At 37.2% G+C, this 18872-nt stretch overlaps 1 protein-coding gene across 1 annotated transcript in view; it reads right to left on the bottom strand.

Moving 5' to 3' along the window:
- The window catches only part of NSD3 (nuclear receptor binding SET domain protein 3), a 152727-nt gene that overhangs the window by 15106 nt on the left and 118749 nt on the right, over positions 1–18872 (bottom strand). Inside the window, 7 exon segments of the mRNA XM_020985237.2 lie at positions 368–524; positions 3435–3578; positions 8264–8437; positions 10938–11135; positions 16849–16975; positions 17949–18074; positions 18502–18632. Of these exon segments, the coding sequence (XP_020840896.1) occupies positions 368–524; positions 3435–3578; positions 8264–8437; positions 10938–11135; positions 16849–16975; positions 17949–18074; positions 18502–18632 (1057 nt within the window).

An 18872-nucleotide genomic window follows, 5' to 3' on the forward strand; every position in this document is an offset into this window, starting at 1 on the left:
ACCTCAACCTTTAGGGTCTCCAGTTAGAATTGATTTACATTTAGATTCAAGAGGGTTATGAACACAAACAGATTTTTATAAACAGTTCTCCTAACAGATCAGGAACTTCTTGACCTGGAAACAGCAGAAATCCCTATTCAGCAATAAAATGAAGTCCTCCCCTTTTCGCTTAACTGTCTCCATCCCTAAAACTAGCAAGAGAATTTACTTCAAAAAGGCAGCTCTCTTAGACCTTAAAAATAAAAAATTAAAATGCTGAATACAACTCATGTTTATGTTGTGTTTAGGAACTCTAATCAATAAATCTGGCCAGGTTAAAAATCTAAGTCTGAAAAGTGGCAGAATTTCTCTGCCCTTAGAAACTTGCCTGTAGTTTCCCAACTTGACCCAAACAATCTGCTTGTAATGGAGTTTCTTCCCAGCTTTACAGTCATTACAGTTCCAGCAGCCCTCTGGCATCTCTATGCTGAGACATTCCGGGTGGAAGGAAGCTGGGCACGATTCACAGCACAACAGTTTTCCACCTTGAAACAAAGAAACAGTCTTAATAACTGACAAAAGGAAAGAAGAACAATGAGGATTTTCTTTTAATTTCATTGTATTTGCCTTATGTTAGACAAAGTAAAGAAAGGGATCAGGTCACTGTCATATTAACGGTTCAAAAGAGAAAACAAGCAGGCCTGGGTACTGCAGTTCTTCCCCAGAACAGAGACTCTCTCTTTGCCACTAGGATTAGGAAGCAAAACCCATCAAAAATGATACATATTGCCTGCAATACCTAGGATTTAATGTGCCTGTTTAGCACCAAGCCAAACAGATGAAAATACAGCCAAATGGTAACAAAAAACATTCAGACTGGGCAAATTTGAGAAGTTTCTTTTTCGCTGTTCTAGCCTTCTTCTTATTTTCCCATTCTAAACCAGTACTATGGGTAACGGAATCCCTTCACAAAAAGTTAAGGGGTATGAAAAGTAGCCTCTTTGTTGCTTCACAGCCGTTTTCTGCTTCCATTTTTTAAAACACAAAAAATCAAAAAGGAGGCTATCTTCCTCAAATTTGTGATGGCAACACTGTTCTTTTTTTGTTGTTGTTGCTGACAGTGAAGAAGGTCACCCATTTTTTTAAGAGTACAAATATACTGAAAAACAATGTGGAATGAAGTGGTAACAGAAGGAATTGTCTCTCACCTACTGCCAGTCAGAAGACCCCTGTAAGGGCACAAAATTTTCTTAGGGTGAAAAACAAACCAAGTGTAATAAATGAAATCTGAAATAAAAATGATTTGCTTTTTTTGGTTTGTATATTCTTATATGCCTTCAAAGTGGACACTGATGGAAAGGTAAATAAATTTCACCTTCAATGGATGAACAAAAACTCATACTGTAATTGCATTTATGACAACATTTATTGAACACTATTATCCATTGAGTTATAGTGGGACCCTGAGTCCCACTGTGGAAAATCTAGGCAAGCTATGAAACAGCTTTAAAAAAAATCATATCATCCAACCTTTTGAATATTCTCATCCTCCTTTTAACTGATAACATAAGTTATTTACTATATTTCCTCTGCTAAAAGCCTCACACCCAATTATCTGGTATTTTCTACCTTTACTTCCAACTTGAACAATCAGCTCATTCTCCAGTTCTGGAAACTGTAAACTGGAGTGTTATCACTAAAGTAGGGAATCCCTCTATGTTTTACACAGAAACAGTAGCATTCAAATCTTCCTTCCTCCCTCCAACAGACAGAGCCAATCACGACTTGTCTTTGATACTCTGGATGAGAGAATCAAGCTGACTATTTAAAAATTTAATCTTTCTTTCAGAGGAAATACAGACCTAGCATAATTATTGAAAATCACCATAATAAGATGCCAATACATGAGAAAAACAAAACAAAAAGAAAAAACACAAAAAAGACCATCTCTGTGCTAAACAAGAAAAGTTTCCTTATGATTTATTAGTAATAAACTATCCAACTAAGCAAACACAGGGCTCAAAATAATTTTTATTTATGTCAGGATTAGTATTGAAAACAAAGTAAGCAGAAATTGTAATCTTCTAATTTTAGAGAAACATCAATCGGGATACCATCTCCCCAAATGCTTCAGACTGTCTAAGGGGAAAGAGAGGGAGAGGTAGCAGTACACATCTTGTTAACAAAGTAGTGTGCACATCTATGTCCTGGGTTTCATTGAAAGTAACTTCACTAAACAAGGTACAAACTGACTTAGGAAAAAAATTCCACAAACAATTCCAAAGTAATTCTTCACAGCTCCCAAAGTACTCTCCTCTTCAAAATACAGAGTGATCATTTTGCATGTCACATTTCCTTTTAGTGATGCTTTATCACTTCATTTTGAAATGGGGCAAGCTAAGGTATTCTCTGGGTTTTTTGTTTTGTTTTTAATGGGGGGCTGGCAAGAGCAACTGATGATAATGGAAATAAGCATAGCTAGAGGCAATCTATTTACCTATTGAATTAATTTGTTTTAGAATTGACAGTTGAAATACCAACTTCCCACAGAAATACCATTGCTAAATTTTCTTCCTCTTTCATTAGATGTAGGATAAATTAAAGAGTAAGACTTCATTTCTCAGATTAACTCAACTGAAAGAATATAAAAAGTCAACTGACTCCAGCTTATCCATGGATGATTTATCCATAACCAACTGTTTATATTCCAGGTGGGCTCCCCCTTTCATACCCAACCTATTTCTGGGCTGTTTTCCCCATGTGCTCAGGAAAGGTCAGTTTATTTTAACGTTAGAGAAGCAGCAAGAATAGTAAAAAGACTGGCTATGAATTCAGAGGATCTGTGTTCTAATCCCAGCCTGGCCACTTACCACCTATATAACCTATGGCAAATCATTTGACCTATAAGAGTATCAGTTTCTTTATCTGCAAAATGAATAGGTTGGACTAGAAGACCCTTCTAACCCTAAACCTAAGATCCTAATATCAGCCTAAGGAAAACAAATTTCATTATCAGTATTTATGATCAGTGGTATGGGTTTATCTATGTATTAATTAAGTCAGGAGTTGCAATAAATATTTCAAAATGTATTCACCTTCCTTTAACATAAACAGAAGTTTTATATGCACAGAAGGGAAAGGTAGCAGCCTCAGGATGACATTCTACATTAAGTAAACTTCTAGCTTAACAAATTGAACCTACTGGTAAGTGAGGCAGTATATCAAAAAACTGACTCTCAGGAAGAAGAACGGATAGAAATTTGTACGGATGCAATTATTTTAAGCCCTTTTTTAATAACTTCTGCCAGTCATATGAATACACACTCACAACAACCAAGGCAAAATTTACCAAAAACAACAGATGAAGCTTGACAGGCATACATTTTTCCTTTATTTAAAGAAAAAAGATAGAAAAAGCAAAAATAAAAGAAGAGAGAAACTATTTTAATTATTACCTTTCTCACATTTCTTTTTGGAAGCTGACGAAGAAGGAATCATAGGTAATTTCAACTCAGCACGATTTGATTCATTCAGTAGGTAGTGGGACTTATAGGCATATGAACTGAACATGGGGTCTGAATGATCCTGAACTATCAGCCCTATACGAAACAAACAGAAAGAGATGAGTTGCAATGAAACTACCCATGATTCCATAAGGAAAAAATAAAATAAATCAATACCTATTATGCAACTATGTTTTAAAGTTTGAAAGAAAAGATAATATGAAGAAAAAGAAAGATCTGACAGAAAAATTTCTATTGCTACTAATGGGAGTTTGAATGACTTACTGCTTCTACTTTAAGTAGAAGCCTATATACAAAAAGAGAAAATAAAGACCCAGATGACCAATACTTAGTTTTGAAGAGCTGAACTACATTTAAAAGACACAATGAAACTAGTTACTGTCCTTTAGAACAGCCACATTTCTTAATTTTTATGACTTCATTTAAAATACTACCATAACTCATAATTTAACCAAAACAGACCACTTTTTAAGCCCTTAATTCAAAAATTGAAAATAAGAATTTTTTTTAACAGAATAGGCCCAAGAAATAACTGAACTTATTCTTTTCCAGATTGTCCAAGTAAGAATCCTGTCTACCCAGTGAGAAATCTTTAGTCAAAATCTTAACACCTTTTCCTCATTCACAACCCTGCTCTCTATTAAAATTGCATATGATTAAGAAGCCATGAACAACTGTTGTAAGGTGACAGAAACCTATTTCACTATTTCCCATTGTCAAGCGTGTATCAGCTCTCTCTCGAATGTGAATCTATCAGTTCAAGGGAAGGCATCTAGGCCCACAGCGTAATCTTCAAATTTATTACAGGAATAATTTCTTAGTAGATGACACAACAAATTCTGTAAGCCTTAAAAAAACCAAACAATGGTTAAGTTCATTCTCTCTCTTCTCTCTCTAAAATATTCTACTCCTAAAACTATCGCTATCTAGCCTGTAATCAGAAAGGATTTCTGCTTACCTTGGCTACTGGCTGCTTAACAGAGATCTAAAATCATATAACAAAATCATAGATGCCATTTATTTTACATAGCCTTGGTGATGATGATGGATTTTGCTTTACCAACTGTGGTTAATGGGGGTCACATACTTCAAAATTACATTCTCTGTCTTGGGGGATTGGATTGTCATCATCTTCACCAGCCTTGCATTATGACAGATCAGAGCATTTCACCTGCTCAGATGCCTGAAACTGAACTCAAAATAGTCACTAACACATGATCCTCAAAATTATGTAACATCGTGACAATTTTCATGAACTTAATAATGCAAAGAACCTAAACCTCCCCAATGTCACTACTGTCATTACTAAAAATATAACAACGAAATTTTAAGCATGGGCTATCCTGTTAGCAAAAGGTAGATGCTGAGAAACAAATTTTGTCTTAGCATATAAAAATATGATTATCTAACCAGCTGAGGCATGATTCTTTGCCAAAAATCAATGGAGAGATAAAGAAGTCTCTACATATTGAATAAGATCCTAAGTCCCTCCCCATCCCTCTAAAAACTACATGGAATTCCTTGGATGTGGGACATGAAGAAATCAGAGTCCTGGTTTTTAAACATTCTAAACAGTTTAACAGGACTTTGAACTATAAAAAGAAAACTTACTGAAAGAAAACAAAGTAAAGGAGGCAGCAGAATGGGCACTGGAGGAGGAGCCAGGTGACCCAGGCTCTAGTTTCTTGTTGGCTCCTCCCTTTTGTGTGACCTTCTACAAGCCAGGCTAAACTCAACTATGTTCTTATCTATATGAACTAAGGGGTTCATTAGATAACCTCCAAGGTCTTTCCCAGACCTAAAAAGTCTGTCGTTTCATGTTGTTTCCTAGTGTCAGTATTTAAACACTGCTATTTAGTCAAATGTAAATCTCTTTAAAATGATGACTTTAATGTATCAATGCTGAGAGAAAAATGACATTTTCACCTCCGAAAGCTTCTCGTGCTTCATTTTGCTGTCACTACAAAAATCCTTTCCCAATCTCAACTCCCAATAGTTAACTTGGTAAGAACAATGTCTGCCAAATAATGGATGGGAAGTTAAAGGCTTTTTCCTGTATAATGCACAAAATGTAGAAGCTATAGTGTTTAAATTATAAACTAAATTTTTATTCAATATGAATAAAAGTAAAATTTTCACAATTTACCTACACTTGATAGCCATATTGAGTAACTGAATAATAGGCCCTAATACAACAACACATATTTAAGTTTTCTTACTTTCACTTGGTTTACTATCTCTGCCTTTATTTCTTTATCTGTAAAGTGGGGAGCCATCTACCCATAGAGAGGGTGTGAAAAAGTCAAAACAACAAATTTTGCAAAACAAAATGCTAAGCACTATGTTAGCTTCTTTATGATGAAAACATAAAAGATGCAAACATGCCTTGGCTCTAGGAGGTTACCTTCATATTTCCCATAAATATGCTGTCATTGTGATTAGTCAGACTTAACTGAGTAATCTAATCTGTATAAAATACAAAAGCCCAAAATATAATACTTTACACTAAATGACTATAAAGAGTCCTAAACTCTTTCCAAATTGTCCCCACGCCCTTAAATTTGCTATGCCTGAAAACTATTTCAAAGTAAATGATGGCCCTCTACCAATTATCACATAAAATGTCCAGGAACAAGTTTTAGCTAATATACCAGAGTACAAAAGTACCAATACAAAATAGGCCCCCAAAATAAAACAACATAGCAGTTACAAACTTTAGCTGCAAAATGTCTGATGTAGATATATTGGGGTAGAGGCTCATGCACTGTCAGTTAAATTAAGTCGCTGGGAATGCTGATCTTTCAGGATATCCTCCAGAAAGCAGTAAATAGATTCACTATGGGAGATAATGAAATTTTATCACTGCCACAAATCTGTTGCTTTAAAATTCTCCAAAGCTAAGCATTTTATAATAAGTTATTTTCTTGTGAGGTTCACTGAGTGGAGAGGGGGAGGGTAGGAAAAAAAACAAGAACATATTTTTGTGCTTATCTATTTGTTCTGCCAGATCAAAAAAATTTTTTAATGCTACAATATGGGTCAAATACAATCTTAGTACAAACTTTTAGTGCATAGTCTTTGTTCCGCTAAGCAATGTCGTGCTGTAATATCCACCTGTCCTTGAAGTAGTAAAGTAGCACACTATGTTTCTTCTTCTAATGGTGGGCACATTGTAGCCCACATACTTTCATGAGAGTCACACAGCTCTGCCACATTAAGAAGACAGTGTACAAGGGAACTGAATTTGCTACTATATAAATGGCAAAAAGAATAACTCTGGACACAGTATGTAATTTCTACTAGTTATGGATGACCTTTCCTAAGCTGTTTAGAGCAAAGATAACCACAAAAGCAAACCTGACTAGAGTCCTCATCCCACGATAACATGCGCGCGCGCACACGCGCACACACACACACACACACACACATTTTGGCAAAAGTGACTTTTTTTTTCTGTTGTAGGTTAGAGGTGACAGTGTAGTAATACAGTGCAAAGGACATCGGATTTAGATCACTAGCTCTGCTACTTACTGTCTGTGTGACTCTAGGCAAGTTACTTACTTTTCCTAGGCCTCAGTTTCCTCATCTATGAAATGAGGTTAGATCTGATGACTTCTACTCTAAGTCTAGATCTATAAGCCTATGAGCTGATCTAGATTCAGGAAGACCTGAGTTCAAGTTCCTCCTGATACATATTACATGACCCAAGCAAGTTATTTAACCTCTTAAAATCTCAAACGCTCTAAGCTGTAGAGCAGATGTACATCTGCACTGACAGAAGGAATTTCCTAACCAGGACTTCCCAACACCACTGAAATCACAGGTCTGGTAGAAAACAAAACAACATACATTAACCAAAATAAAAGATCACCTTGGTGCAAAAAAGAAAAGTATTAACTTTCTATAAGTTTCTAAGAGAGTAACAGGTCTGACAAGAGTTAAAACCTTCACATATACTTCATTAACTAAGGAAAGTTAAGGAAAAAACAAAGGGTCACCTGGCATCAAAAAATTTCTCTGGACAATTAGCATTTGTTGATTCCTAAAGTATCTATTCTTTACAAATATTATATAGTATAACAAATATTGCAGCTGGATGCCCCCCGTACCATAACCAACTGAAAACGGTCAAATTCACCACCTAGAAGATGATGCATTGCTTCCGAGTTAATAAAAAGGGCAATATAACCTCTTGGCATATTTAGACTGAAATAGCTGAAAACTGAGAAAGCTTGCAGTGCTAGATCTTAACTAGTACCACATTTGCTGCGTTGTCTATGTTCCATAAGGCCTCAATGATGGACCAAAACAATACAATGAAACAATACAAATAACTGAAAACAAATTTACTAGTCTTGTCTTCCAAATGAAAATTTTATAACCATAGGGCTCTAGGTAAAAAGAAACTTACTATCTGAAGGGCTACCAGGTAGACAAGGAATTAGTTTTTTTTTAATTGCCCTACAGGAAAGAACTTAGACCAATTAAAATTTCAGCTCAGTGTACTCAAGAGCTTTCTAACAATGTGGCTAGCCCAAAACTGGAATCTCCAGCTTCATGAGGCAGAGAGTTCCTATTATAGGAAATGACGGTCTGGATCACCATGTGTCAGAGATATTATGCAAAAGGAATTCTTGCATAATTTATGAGGTTAGCCTGAATGATCTCTATGGTCACTTGCAACTCAAAGAGATGATTTTAAAAGACACATATACCAGTAGCATCAACTGAGAAAGAAAAGTAACCATATTAGTGCTCACCTCTTGCACAAACGAAACAAAAGCCTACATTTACAGTGGAGGAAGAATGACTGCTCCTCTTGGAATGATTACTACAGATGAGAACATAGGAGGACACAAACAGGCTTCCTGCAGCTACGCAGCCATCTCCTGAATGATAGGCAATTGGGCATCTTAAACATCTCATCATGCGACCTGATTAAAAAAGGAATACAAAGAGGGAAAAATTTTATGAGACAACTTGGATGATAAGGCTCCTGTGAAGTAATTTACCTAGTCTAACCACAGAATTTTTGCTAAATTCAGATAAAAAAAATAGCTGTTTTTATTAGCCTGTCCGTAAAGTATACCAATTAATTCTGTGAAACATACACAGTACAGGTACCTCCAGTATGAACAATTCTATGTGTGGATAAACTAAAAAATATGGAAAACTGAAAAGAAGAGGACTCATAATGTAAAAGTAGACACTTGTATGAGCAGCCAAGTCTCACATATTTTGGCTGTTTTGACATGTTTTTGCTTTATTGACTTTTTCAAAACATGTCTTTAGAATGTTATGACAACTTTGATAACAAGAATGCATTCTAGAATCTGTGATGAAATTAAATTTCTTTACAGATGTAAGAGGGTCATAAAACAGTTTGCTGCTTGTTATATGAGTTAATAAAAGGGCAGACGAACAGAAAAAAGAATTACTAGGAATCTTTCCCTACTGAACTTTTCCTAAGGTCTGAATGTAGTACTCCTTAGGCAAATGGAATGTTCTAAGTCTTAACCAATCATTTTATGAAAACTGCTGCAGGACATAATTGCTTTTGAAACTGAAGATACAGCCTATGGAAAGTAAATTGAAAGTGACCAACAAGGAGCAATCCTTTGGGAAAGGGACTTTTTACTCTAACCAAATGGTCATAGGGCTGGGGTAAGATAACAATCATTTCATCTGAAAATCAAATCAGTGTTCCTGATCCCCATGAAGCAAGGGAAGAGTTGTTATGCAAAGAGCTCCACTACTACCTGAATTTTATTGTATAATCCACAGGGTAGGTGCTACAGGTAGAAATTAAGCCTAAGCCAGAAGACATCCCCAGTTTACCACCTCATTGCTAGAGCTGTGTGTTTGGCAAGAAGTAGTAGTTACCAATGCCAAACTAGGCAGGGAACTCTTGAGCTTCTCTTGTTAGTATTTACAGAAAAAAAAGGAAGTTCTGTGGGCACCCTGAATGATAGAGGAAGACACTCCCTTTTCAGAAGTGATGTATGTGGAGAACAGGAACATTATGGGAATGACATAGCAGAAGCATATTCTATCAGATTTATGGTTTCCAATGTCACTCAAATGAAACTGCTCTCTCCAATGTTCCAATGATTTCTTAATTGCCAAATCTGATGGCCTTTTCTCAATTCTTCACCCTTCTTCAATTCTCTACAGCATCTGACACTCTATACTCTCTCTTGACCTGGTTGTTATGGCACTATTGTCTCTTGGTTATCCTCTAATCTCTCTCTCTTTCTTCCTCCTTTCCCTCCCTCCCCGTAAATTATCATGGGTTTGTCATCTGTAGGCATATGACTTCCAGATCTACACATTTTACTCTAGTTTTCCTCTTGAGCTCCAGTCTCACATCTCTAACTGCCTGCTATTTATCTCCACATGGATGTCTCATCAGCCTTTTAAATTCAACATGTCCAACACAGAACTTACTATTTCCCCCCCAAACTCAATCCTCTTCTGAACTTCTCTATTGCTATCAAGGACACTATCATTCCCCAAGTCAGTTTTACAATCTTATGTCATCCTCAACTTTTCCCTCCCTTGTTTCATGTATCCAGTCAGTTGCCAAATCTCACCATTTCTAACTCCACTAAATTTCTATCCTTTCCCTTCTCTTTACTTATATAAAGCTACTACCCTATTTCAGACCTCATGGCCTCTTGCATGGGCTATTATAACAGCTTCTTAATTGACCTAACTGCCACAACTCTTTCCTCTACAATCTATTCTATATAGAATTGCCTAAGTGTTTTCCCTCAAAGCTCAGGTCTGACCATGTCACATCTCTACCCAATAAAAACAGTGGTTCTCTGTTACATCCAAGTAGGATCACTAGAAGCAAACAGGCTCCCCCTACTTCCCAGCTCTTCTCTATATTATACTCCTCAGTCTTCAATCCATCCCAATCTGCCTGCTTGCTCATGCTCACACACAACACTCCCATCTATATTTCCATGCCTTTGCAATGGCTGTTCCCCATGTCTGCAACACTTCATCTCTACCTCTTATTAACCTTTAATTCCTTTGAGACGCAGCTCAAGCAAAACTTCTATGTGAAACCTCTAATGATGTTCCCAGTTCCTAGTTCCTCCCTTCAAAGTTACCTTGTGCTGACTTTGTATACACTTATATAGATACATGTTTGTCTCTCATGATAGATAGTAAGCTCTTTGAGGCTCCGCAATGCTCAGCACAGTACATGGTGCTTAAAAGGTACTTAATAAATACCTACTGATTACGCAAAATAAGCAGGACTTTAAAAGCACAAAAGGATTTCCCAAATACGAACTCTACACCCCAAATATAACCTATGTCCTCTGTGGCACAGATAACAGAGGGTTATACAAAGAGATGGGTACTGAACTCATGTATATAGTCTGTGTTTACAGGTTCTCGTTTCCATTAACTTTGCTTCACCTTTGCTTGCTTTGTGGATATCTTTCTCCATGGAACAAGTAGAGCAGCAGTGCTGAGGACAGCGGAATCCTCTAGACTCAAAGACAGTAGTAGCAAATTTTCGAACACAGGTCTCATGGTAAAATTTACCACAGGCAGTGACAGAACAACGCTTCACATCTTTACCAGGAACCTTACAAGAGAAGCAAGTATGGTGCCCTAGAAAATACCCAAAGAGGCAAGGTTTATGTTATATTCCATTTAAACAAATAACATTACAAAGAAGGGGCTGTATGTTTAAAAAAACCAAAAAACAAATTATTTCCACACATCTGGTAGATGCTCATAATAACAATATTTTGTGGACTTGCATCATAATGAATTCTCTAGAATAATCCTGTACTACAATTCCTTCTGGTTGTGCAATGGTTGTTTTCTAACATGAATATTGTCTTGACAGTATTTTTTGCAAGAAGAAGGCAAGAGAGAAAAATCTGTGCTTTTCACCTTTTTTTGTTTTACCAACCAGCTTTACTGACATTCCCTCCTCTGTCCCCAGTGAATACATACCTCTCAAATAGTCAACCACTGAAACAATCCAACAGAGATACACACCAAAATTTCCCAATCCCTATCAAAATAAACTACCACATAACAATCTAGGTACATAATTGAAGAAAAAAGGGTGGGGAGGGGATGTGCTTAGCATACCACTTTGTCTTCCAATTCCAAACTGAATTACTCCTGGTTCCCATTCTGCACTCTCTCTCTCTCTCTCCATACCTTTTGCTCATGCAGTCCCCTGTACCTGGAATAAACTTCTCACTCTGCCATTACCTAGCCTGTTGAAAGTCTTCCCTTTTTATTCCTCTTATAAAGTTTTCCCTGTACACTCCTCCCTTCCCCTGCTCACCAGCTTCCCATCGCCCAACTTATCTCTCTCTCAAATTTCTTGTGGAACTCTGCCTAGATGTCACCTTTGTACCTAACACATTCTCCTTTATGCTGTGTTTATTTATGTTTGTGTATTTTCTTCCTTATTAGCTTGTAAACTTTTAAAAGAGAGCATAATCTGTATCATACTTATCTGCCTTTCTATGGTGTCTAGCTGAGCACCTTATACATAGGTGCTTAATGTCTTTATTGTTTATAATGATTTTTTGATCTTCACTTGGTTTTGTTGCATTTACTTGCACTGTCGACTGTGCAAGATACAAAATATACGAAGTTATCTGTAAAATGAGGTTAAGACTTGATGATGTTTAAGGTCTTTTTGAGATCTCAAGGTACAGGACATAGTTTATTCCCATAAATATCTCACAATGAAATTCAAGAGACAAAGCTTACACACAAAATCTACAATTCAGATGAGGTAGGAATTCCGCTGCCAGCCTCAAAACTGCCATTTATCACAAATCCAGGATTGTCACTCAGATGTGAGGGTGGGATGGCGAGTGTCTGACTGAGTTCAATGGGCTTCATCAATAAGAAGTCACATCATCTACCCTGTTGAGGAGCCCTTTGAATCACTGGGCCTTATCATCTATCCTATCACTGGGTCTTTCAGCCCACGGTACCTTACCATCTGCTCACCATCACATTCTAAAGAAAACTGGGCCTTTCTATCTGTACTGCAACTGAACCCTCATATGTATTTAAAAAAAAATTCTACGCATGTCGAAGCATATTATTTGCTCTTTTTTCTTTCTTCTGTTTTGTTTTGTTTCTTCTTTCTCATGGTTCCTCCTATTGGTTCTAATTCTTCTTTACAACATGTCTAATGTGAAAATATGTTTAACAGGAACATATATGTAGAGCTTCTATCAGATCGCACTTCTAGGGGAAAGAGGGGGACAAAATTTAAAACTCAAAAGCTTATGGAAGTGAATGTTGAAAACTAAAAATAAAAAAAAAAAAGAAATTCTACAAGCCTATTGCAAATGAAAAATCTTCCCTGAAATCACCACTGAATGAAACAATGGTTTTTCCTGTCTTCTTTGTTGATAAAATCATTAGCATACCCTAGAGGATATGTTGTCTCAAGATCACACTATGCCTTTTTTTTTGGTTGGGCTAGGCAATGGCGTTAAGTGACTTGCCCCTCTAGGATCACACAGCTAGTAAGTGTTAAGTGTCTTGAGGCCACATTTGAACTCAGGCCCTCCTGAACCCTGGGCCGGTGCTCTATCCACTGAGCCTCCTAGCTGCCCCACCACACCATGCTTCTTGAGCATGTAGAATATCTGGCTTTCCTATGTCACTCTATTATTTAGCAGTGTTTGACACACAGCTCTAAATAAATTATTTTTCATTTTTTAACCTTTTTTTAATAGGATGAATGAAAGGGTAAATCAGGGTAATGTTAGTTAATCTAGATTTTATTAACACATTTGTTGGCGGCCCTTGTGCAATTTTGGTGGAAAACATGGATAGGGGCTAAATAACAGTATTCAGGTAGACTTGGAAGTGGTTTAATTGCTGGATCCAGCAATTAAATACATTGAATTATTAATTAAATTAAATAAATAAATTCAATAAAGTTCAGTGGAGTTATTAATAGTTTGATGTCAACTTGGGAGTGCCCAGGGACCTGTATTTTGTCCTATGCTATTTAATATCTTTGTCAATGATCTACATAAAAGCCACGTTGGATGAGCTACTGGGAACTACTCTGGGAGCTACTCCAAGACCTTCTGTTGGAGGTGGGCACTCAGGGGATTCACCTCATCATTTTCCAACCATGTGACCTCCTCAATTTCATGATCTCCAGAAACTCATCATTCTGTAAAATGAAATCAACTCTACCAAATCTCTTCACACCTTCCTCACCCCCACGCCAGCTTGCTTTTCAACTTCTTTTAAAGTGTTGTCTTCCTCCATTAGATTATGAGCTTCTTGAGGACAGAGGTGAATGTCTTCCTTTGTATCCCCAGTGCTTAGCATAGTGTCTGATACACAGTAAGAGCTTAATAAATATTTATTGACTACTGACCTCCTGTGGGGAATTTTTTGGAGGACATGAACCAGAGTTACACAAGTTAGGCAGGCACAAATGTGATCTGTAGTCTGTAATCTGCATTGCTCGTGGGGGCTCCTGAATTTATGAGATCACAGAATTATTTGTATATTTTAGATAAAAGCAAAGGTGCAAATAGCCAACAAGAAAAAAAATGGAGACATGATGGACGGATGACAGAGTAAAACACTGGATAGAATCAAGTAAGAATTAATTCAACAGAGATAAATAAAGTCTTAAACTAGGTTTAAGAAAAATAAATTTCTGCCCTGGAGTCAGGAGGACTTGAGTCCAAATGCAGCCTCAGACACTTGATATCTACTAGCTGTGTGACCTTGGGCAAGTCACTTAACCCCATTGCCTAGCTTCCCCCCCCCCCATCAACTTCATTAATGCACACAAAAGAGGCAAGAAAAAGCTTTTACAAGGGAGGAGAAAAGAGGGAGTGACTGAACCTTACTCTCATCATAATTGGCTCAAAGAGAGAATAGCATACACACTCAATTGGGTTATAGAAATCTGTTTTACCCTACAGGAAAGAAGGGGGGGAAGGGGATAAGAGATGGGGAGGGGGTGATAGAAGGGAGGGCAGACTGGAGAAGGGGGTAGTCAGAAGCAAAACACTTTTAAGGAGAGGCAGTGTAAAAAGGACAGAGAAAATACAATAAACAGGAGGGGGAATAGGATGGAGGGAAATACAATTAGTCTTTCACAACATGACTATTATGGAAGAGTTTTGCATGACTACACATGTTTAACCTATATTGAATTGCTTGCCTTCTCGATGAGAGGGGGAGGAGGGAGGAAGGGAGAATTTGGAACTCAAAAGTTTTAAAAATGAATGTTAAAATTGTTTTTACATATAACTGGGAAAAAACAAAATACTAAAAAAAAGAAAAGAATAATCAACTTCATGATAACAAGATGAGGGAGCTGAGATTATAAGTCTGAAAATTAACAGGGCATTTTTGTGGAACTTCAATGAGTCAACAGTGGGATACAACTGCTCAGAAAACGTACATCATCTTGGGCTATGTTATGGGATGTACAGTGCCCGTGAGTAAGGAGATGAGTATCCCACTGTATTCTGCCCTGATCAGATATGCAGAGTACTGTGGCTCAGCTAGGGGAGATATGTTTTGGGAAGTGCAGCGCCAAGCTGGGATGCATCTAGAAGAAGGCAGCCAGAAGGATGAGAGGGCTGTAGACTGTGCTATGTGAGGATCGGGGGCCCGGGAAGGACTGGACATGATAACTGTCTCTGAGATGGGTGAAGCTTCAGACTTGGCCATGGACCCAGAAGGAAGCACTAGGAGCAATGGGCAGCAAAGAGGTAACTTTAGGTTAGAAGTAAGGCAAAAGTTCCTTCTAACAATTAGGGCTATCTAAGAGTACTATGGGAGGGAGCAGGCTCCAGGTTCCCTCCTGACCAGAGGTGTTTTTTTTTCTGTTTGTTTGTTTGTTTTTGGTAGGCAACGGGGTTAAGTGACTTGCCCAGGGTCACACAGCTAGTAGATATCAAGTATCTGAGGCTAGATTTGAACTCAGGTCCTCCTGACTTCTGGGCTGGTGTTCACTGTACCACCTAGCTGCCCCTGACCAGAGGTTTTAAATTAATGGCTTGAAAACTATTTTATAAAGGAGATTTCTTGTTCTGGTTGACCTCTGAGGTCTCTTCTATTCCCAAGATTTTCTAAATCTTGTAAGTTTGATAAAGTCCAACGTTAGAAGAGGATATGCAAGGATATGCAAAGCTTAAGGACCATCTAGTAAAATGAGGTTTAAGAATCAGGAAAACAATATACTTCCTAACTGCCACAATGTATATAGAAAGAACAAGAAAATCAAAGTGAACTCTTTTTAATTATAATCATCAAGCTTGGTTTCAGAGAAGAGTTGAGTACCTCTTCCCCTCCTTACAGAGGTGGGCGATCACGAGTACAGAATGTGGCTTTTACTGCTAGACACAAAGGATAATGTGGTTGGTTTTGCTGAGCTGCCTTTTCTCTCATTTTAAATATAATTTTCTTTTTTTTAAACAAACGGTACTTTGCTAGTTAGGGAGGGGGCACGACATATTTGGGAACAAAGGTGATTTAAAAACAAAAGACATCAATAAAAATATTATTTTTTTAAAGTATGAGATTAAGTCATGTATAACTTATCTTTCTACTGTATTATAAGATCTTGAGGTAAATTAAACTTGTCTGTATTCCACACAGTTCTAAGCACATAGTAGTTATTCTTTCTTTCTCTATCTCTATGTGTATATATAATTATGCTTTAAGAAAAACCCTATAAGCTTACTCTAAATACTAAATTTAGGAGAACCAAGTAGTTAAGGTAAACTTAAGTGAAGAATTTAAACAGATGTAAATTTTTTCCAAATTTCAAATATGCAGAAATGTGTACAGGGTGAATTTCTTCCTTTTTCTTCAGACACTCACATACAAGAAGTTAGGGGTGACACCAAGCCAAGTAAAAAACACTTTAGCTTTATGTAGTTCTACTAAGCAAGAATTTATCACCACCATCACATTATTTGTGAACTCTCAATCCATCAATTCTATTTACAGGACCTAAATTTATTTCATATGACTCCACTTCATATTTCATATAATTCATACTATTTCATATTACATGCTAGTAGGAGTAACAAAGCTTAGATACTTGTTACAACCTCTGTCCAGCAAATTTAGGACATTACATATTAAGAAAAATATAATGGGAATCATGAAATTGACAATGCAATACGTCAAAGTGAAATGTGGTCACTGGGACTTAATATGGTGACATTTTTTCTTTGACCTGTCAGGAAGGACGTTGCAAATATACCACCAATAAGACTGGTAGACATCACGAAAAGTACTAAGATTTCCTATCCTTACTTTCTCCACAAAAAATAAGTAAATTTACCAGTTTTACATTCGGTGCAGAGGAACCTTCCATTAGGGAGAGATGACAGTCCCAGGCAATCTAGATGAAAGTGTTTACAGCATTCCCCGTCACAAACAACCAGAGAGTCACCATAGCCTTCACAGATCTAGAATATAGTAAACAGAAACATTATAAATTAGTATTTCTCAACCAGTGGTTCATAGGAAATTTTTGCTACTTGGGGGGAACTCTTACTTCCAATAGGTCATTTTTTAGAATCAACAGATTGTGTGACAGAATCTTGGAAAACATCTAGTCCAAATACGGCAGCTTTACAGGTAGAAAAGCTGAGCTACAGGGAGGTAAAATATTTTTCCCATCGTCATGGACAGAAGAGACAGAAGCAAGCTGTAAACCTTGCACCTCTGACTCTGAAAAAAGTCTTCTTTCCACCACATCAATCTGCTTCTTAAAACCTAAAAACTGAAACAAAACCTGACTCCTCTGTATGTCCTGTTCCTATCTCAGCTCCCTACCCCCTAATTCATCAAGAAAGAGCAGCTGCATAACGCAGAAATATAGAATGGGAAACATGATTTGGGCTGGTTGGAGAATAATGATGTAGGTGATGACCTGTTTAGACATCAGTAAGCGAAAATATAGAGACTTAAAAGGGATATATCTTCATTCTACATTCTGAAGGACACTGTAAAAAAACCGTTATGTCAAGATAATGTGGAAATAGACTAACTACTGGTAATGCTCCCAAATGTTCTTTTCTCGAAATCTACTTGCTGCCAAGCAACTATGCAAATATAATGTAGAAGTGGAAAGGAGGTCCAACAAAGAAGATCCAACTTCAAGAATTTATCCTGAAATCCTGACCTTTGATGTAATCTGCTTCAACTTAGGTTTATGGCACTTATAGCACCTTTTTATTTATCAATTTTATGTTTTCAGAAAGCATTTTTCATACCAAAGTGGGAAAGATAAATGCCAGGGACAACTTTTTTCCATCAGCTTCAAAGTGATCTGATCATATACGGAATTCTCCTCTCCAAACAATTATTATTTTAAAATCTAGAGTCTAGTCCCAGTAAAGGTACACTAAAGAAACAGTTGTAGGCCCATCATCCTACCTGACACACAGTGTCTTTCTTATTGGTTCCAGTTCCTCTTCTTGACAGACTTGAGTCCACTGACTGCACATCAGAGGCATCAGCATCAGCAGCAGCAGGACTATCTAATTGCTTTCCAAAGCTTACCTATATGGAAAATACAGCATACCTATAAATGAAAAGTCCATCTCCCAAGTCAGGAGCTCTGAAAAAAATCTAGTGAGCCTTGCATAAAAGGTGTTCTTTAAAAATGTATAAAAACCTTTGGCTAAGCCTGTGGTTCTGGTCATGCAATTCTGGATACAAGAACCCTTGAAAGAGCCAAAGCTGCTTGTTAACTTATGTTCTCTTTTCAGCTAAGAGATTAGTACAAGTCGTGCACCTTCCCCTTCCCCTTGCTCCACAACAAAAATTAGAGTTTAGTCATTTCTAGCTTTTCAAGAATCCCCACAAAATCTTGAGGGCTGTCTGGGCCATTATAATCATATCCATTACTTGCAGTCTTGACATTGCCATTCTTCTGTCAAGCACAGTTCAGACCAGGACTGCCACCCAAAATTCTAAATATACTTACTTGCAAATCATTAAGTCCTCTAGAATCGGAGTCAGACGTGTCTCTGTACGCTGAACTAGTCATTTCTACATCAGTTGAGGCGCGACTCCTTTTCTTTAGAGGTTTACAGGAATCTGAAATCTCGCTGGCACCTTAACACAACACACTGAAATTAATCCTAAAATATCGCTTAAATTTTTCTTTGCTGCGGGAGAATATTTTTTTTTCCCCAAACTCATCTTTAGTGTGAAAAAGCACAGCTCTCTTTGTAATGCTGAAGTCATGAATCAGAACTCCACAAGCTTCTGACCTGCCTGGTATAAAATGATTTAATTACAATTGCACCATTAAGCCATTTAATTCAGTGCTCCTGAACTAAGGCTCATTTCATT

This window comes from Phascolarctos cinereus, unplaced genomic scaffold, assembly GCF_003287225.1.
Source record: "Phascolarctos cinereus isolate Bilbo 61053 unplaced genomic scaffold, phaCin_HiC Scaffold_2;HRSCAF=192, whole genome shotgun sequence".
In the NCBI taxonomy this organism is placed as follows: Eukaryota; Metazoa; Chordata; class Mammalia; order Diprotodontia; family Phascolarctidae; genus Phascolarctos; species Phascolarctos cinereus.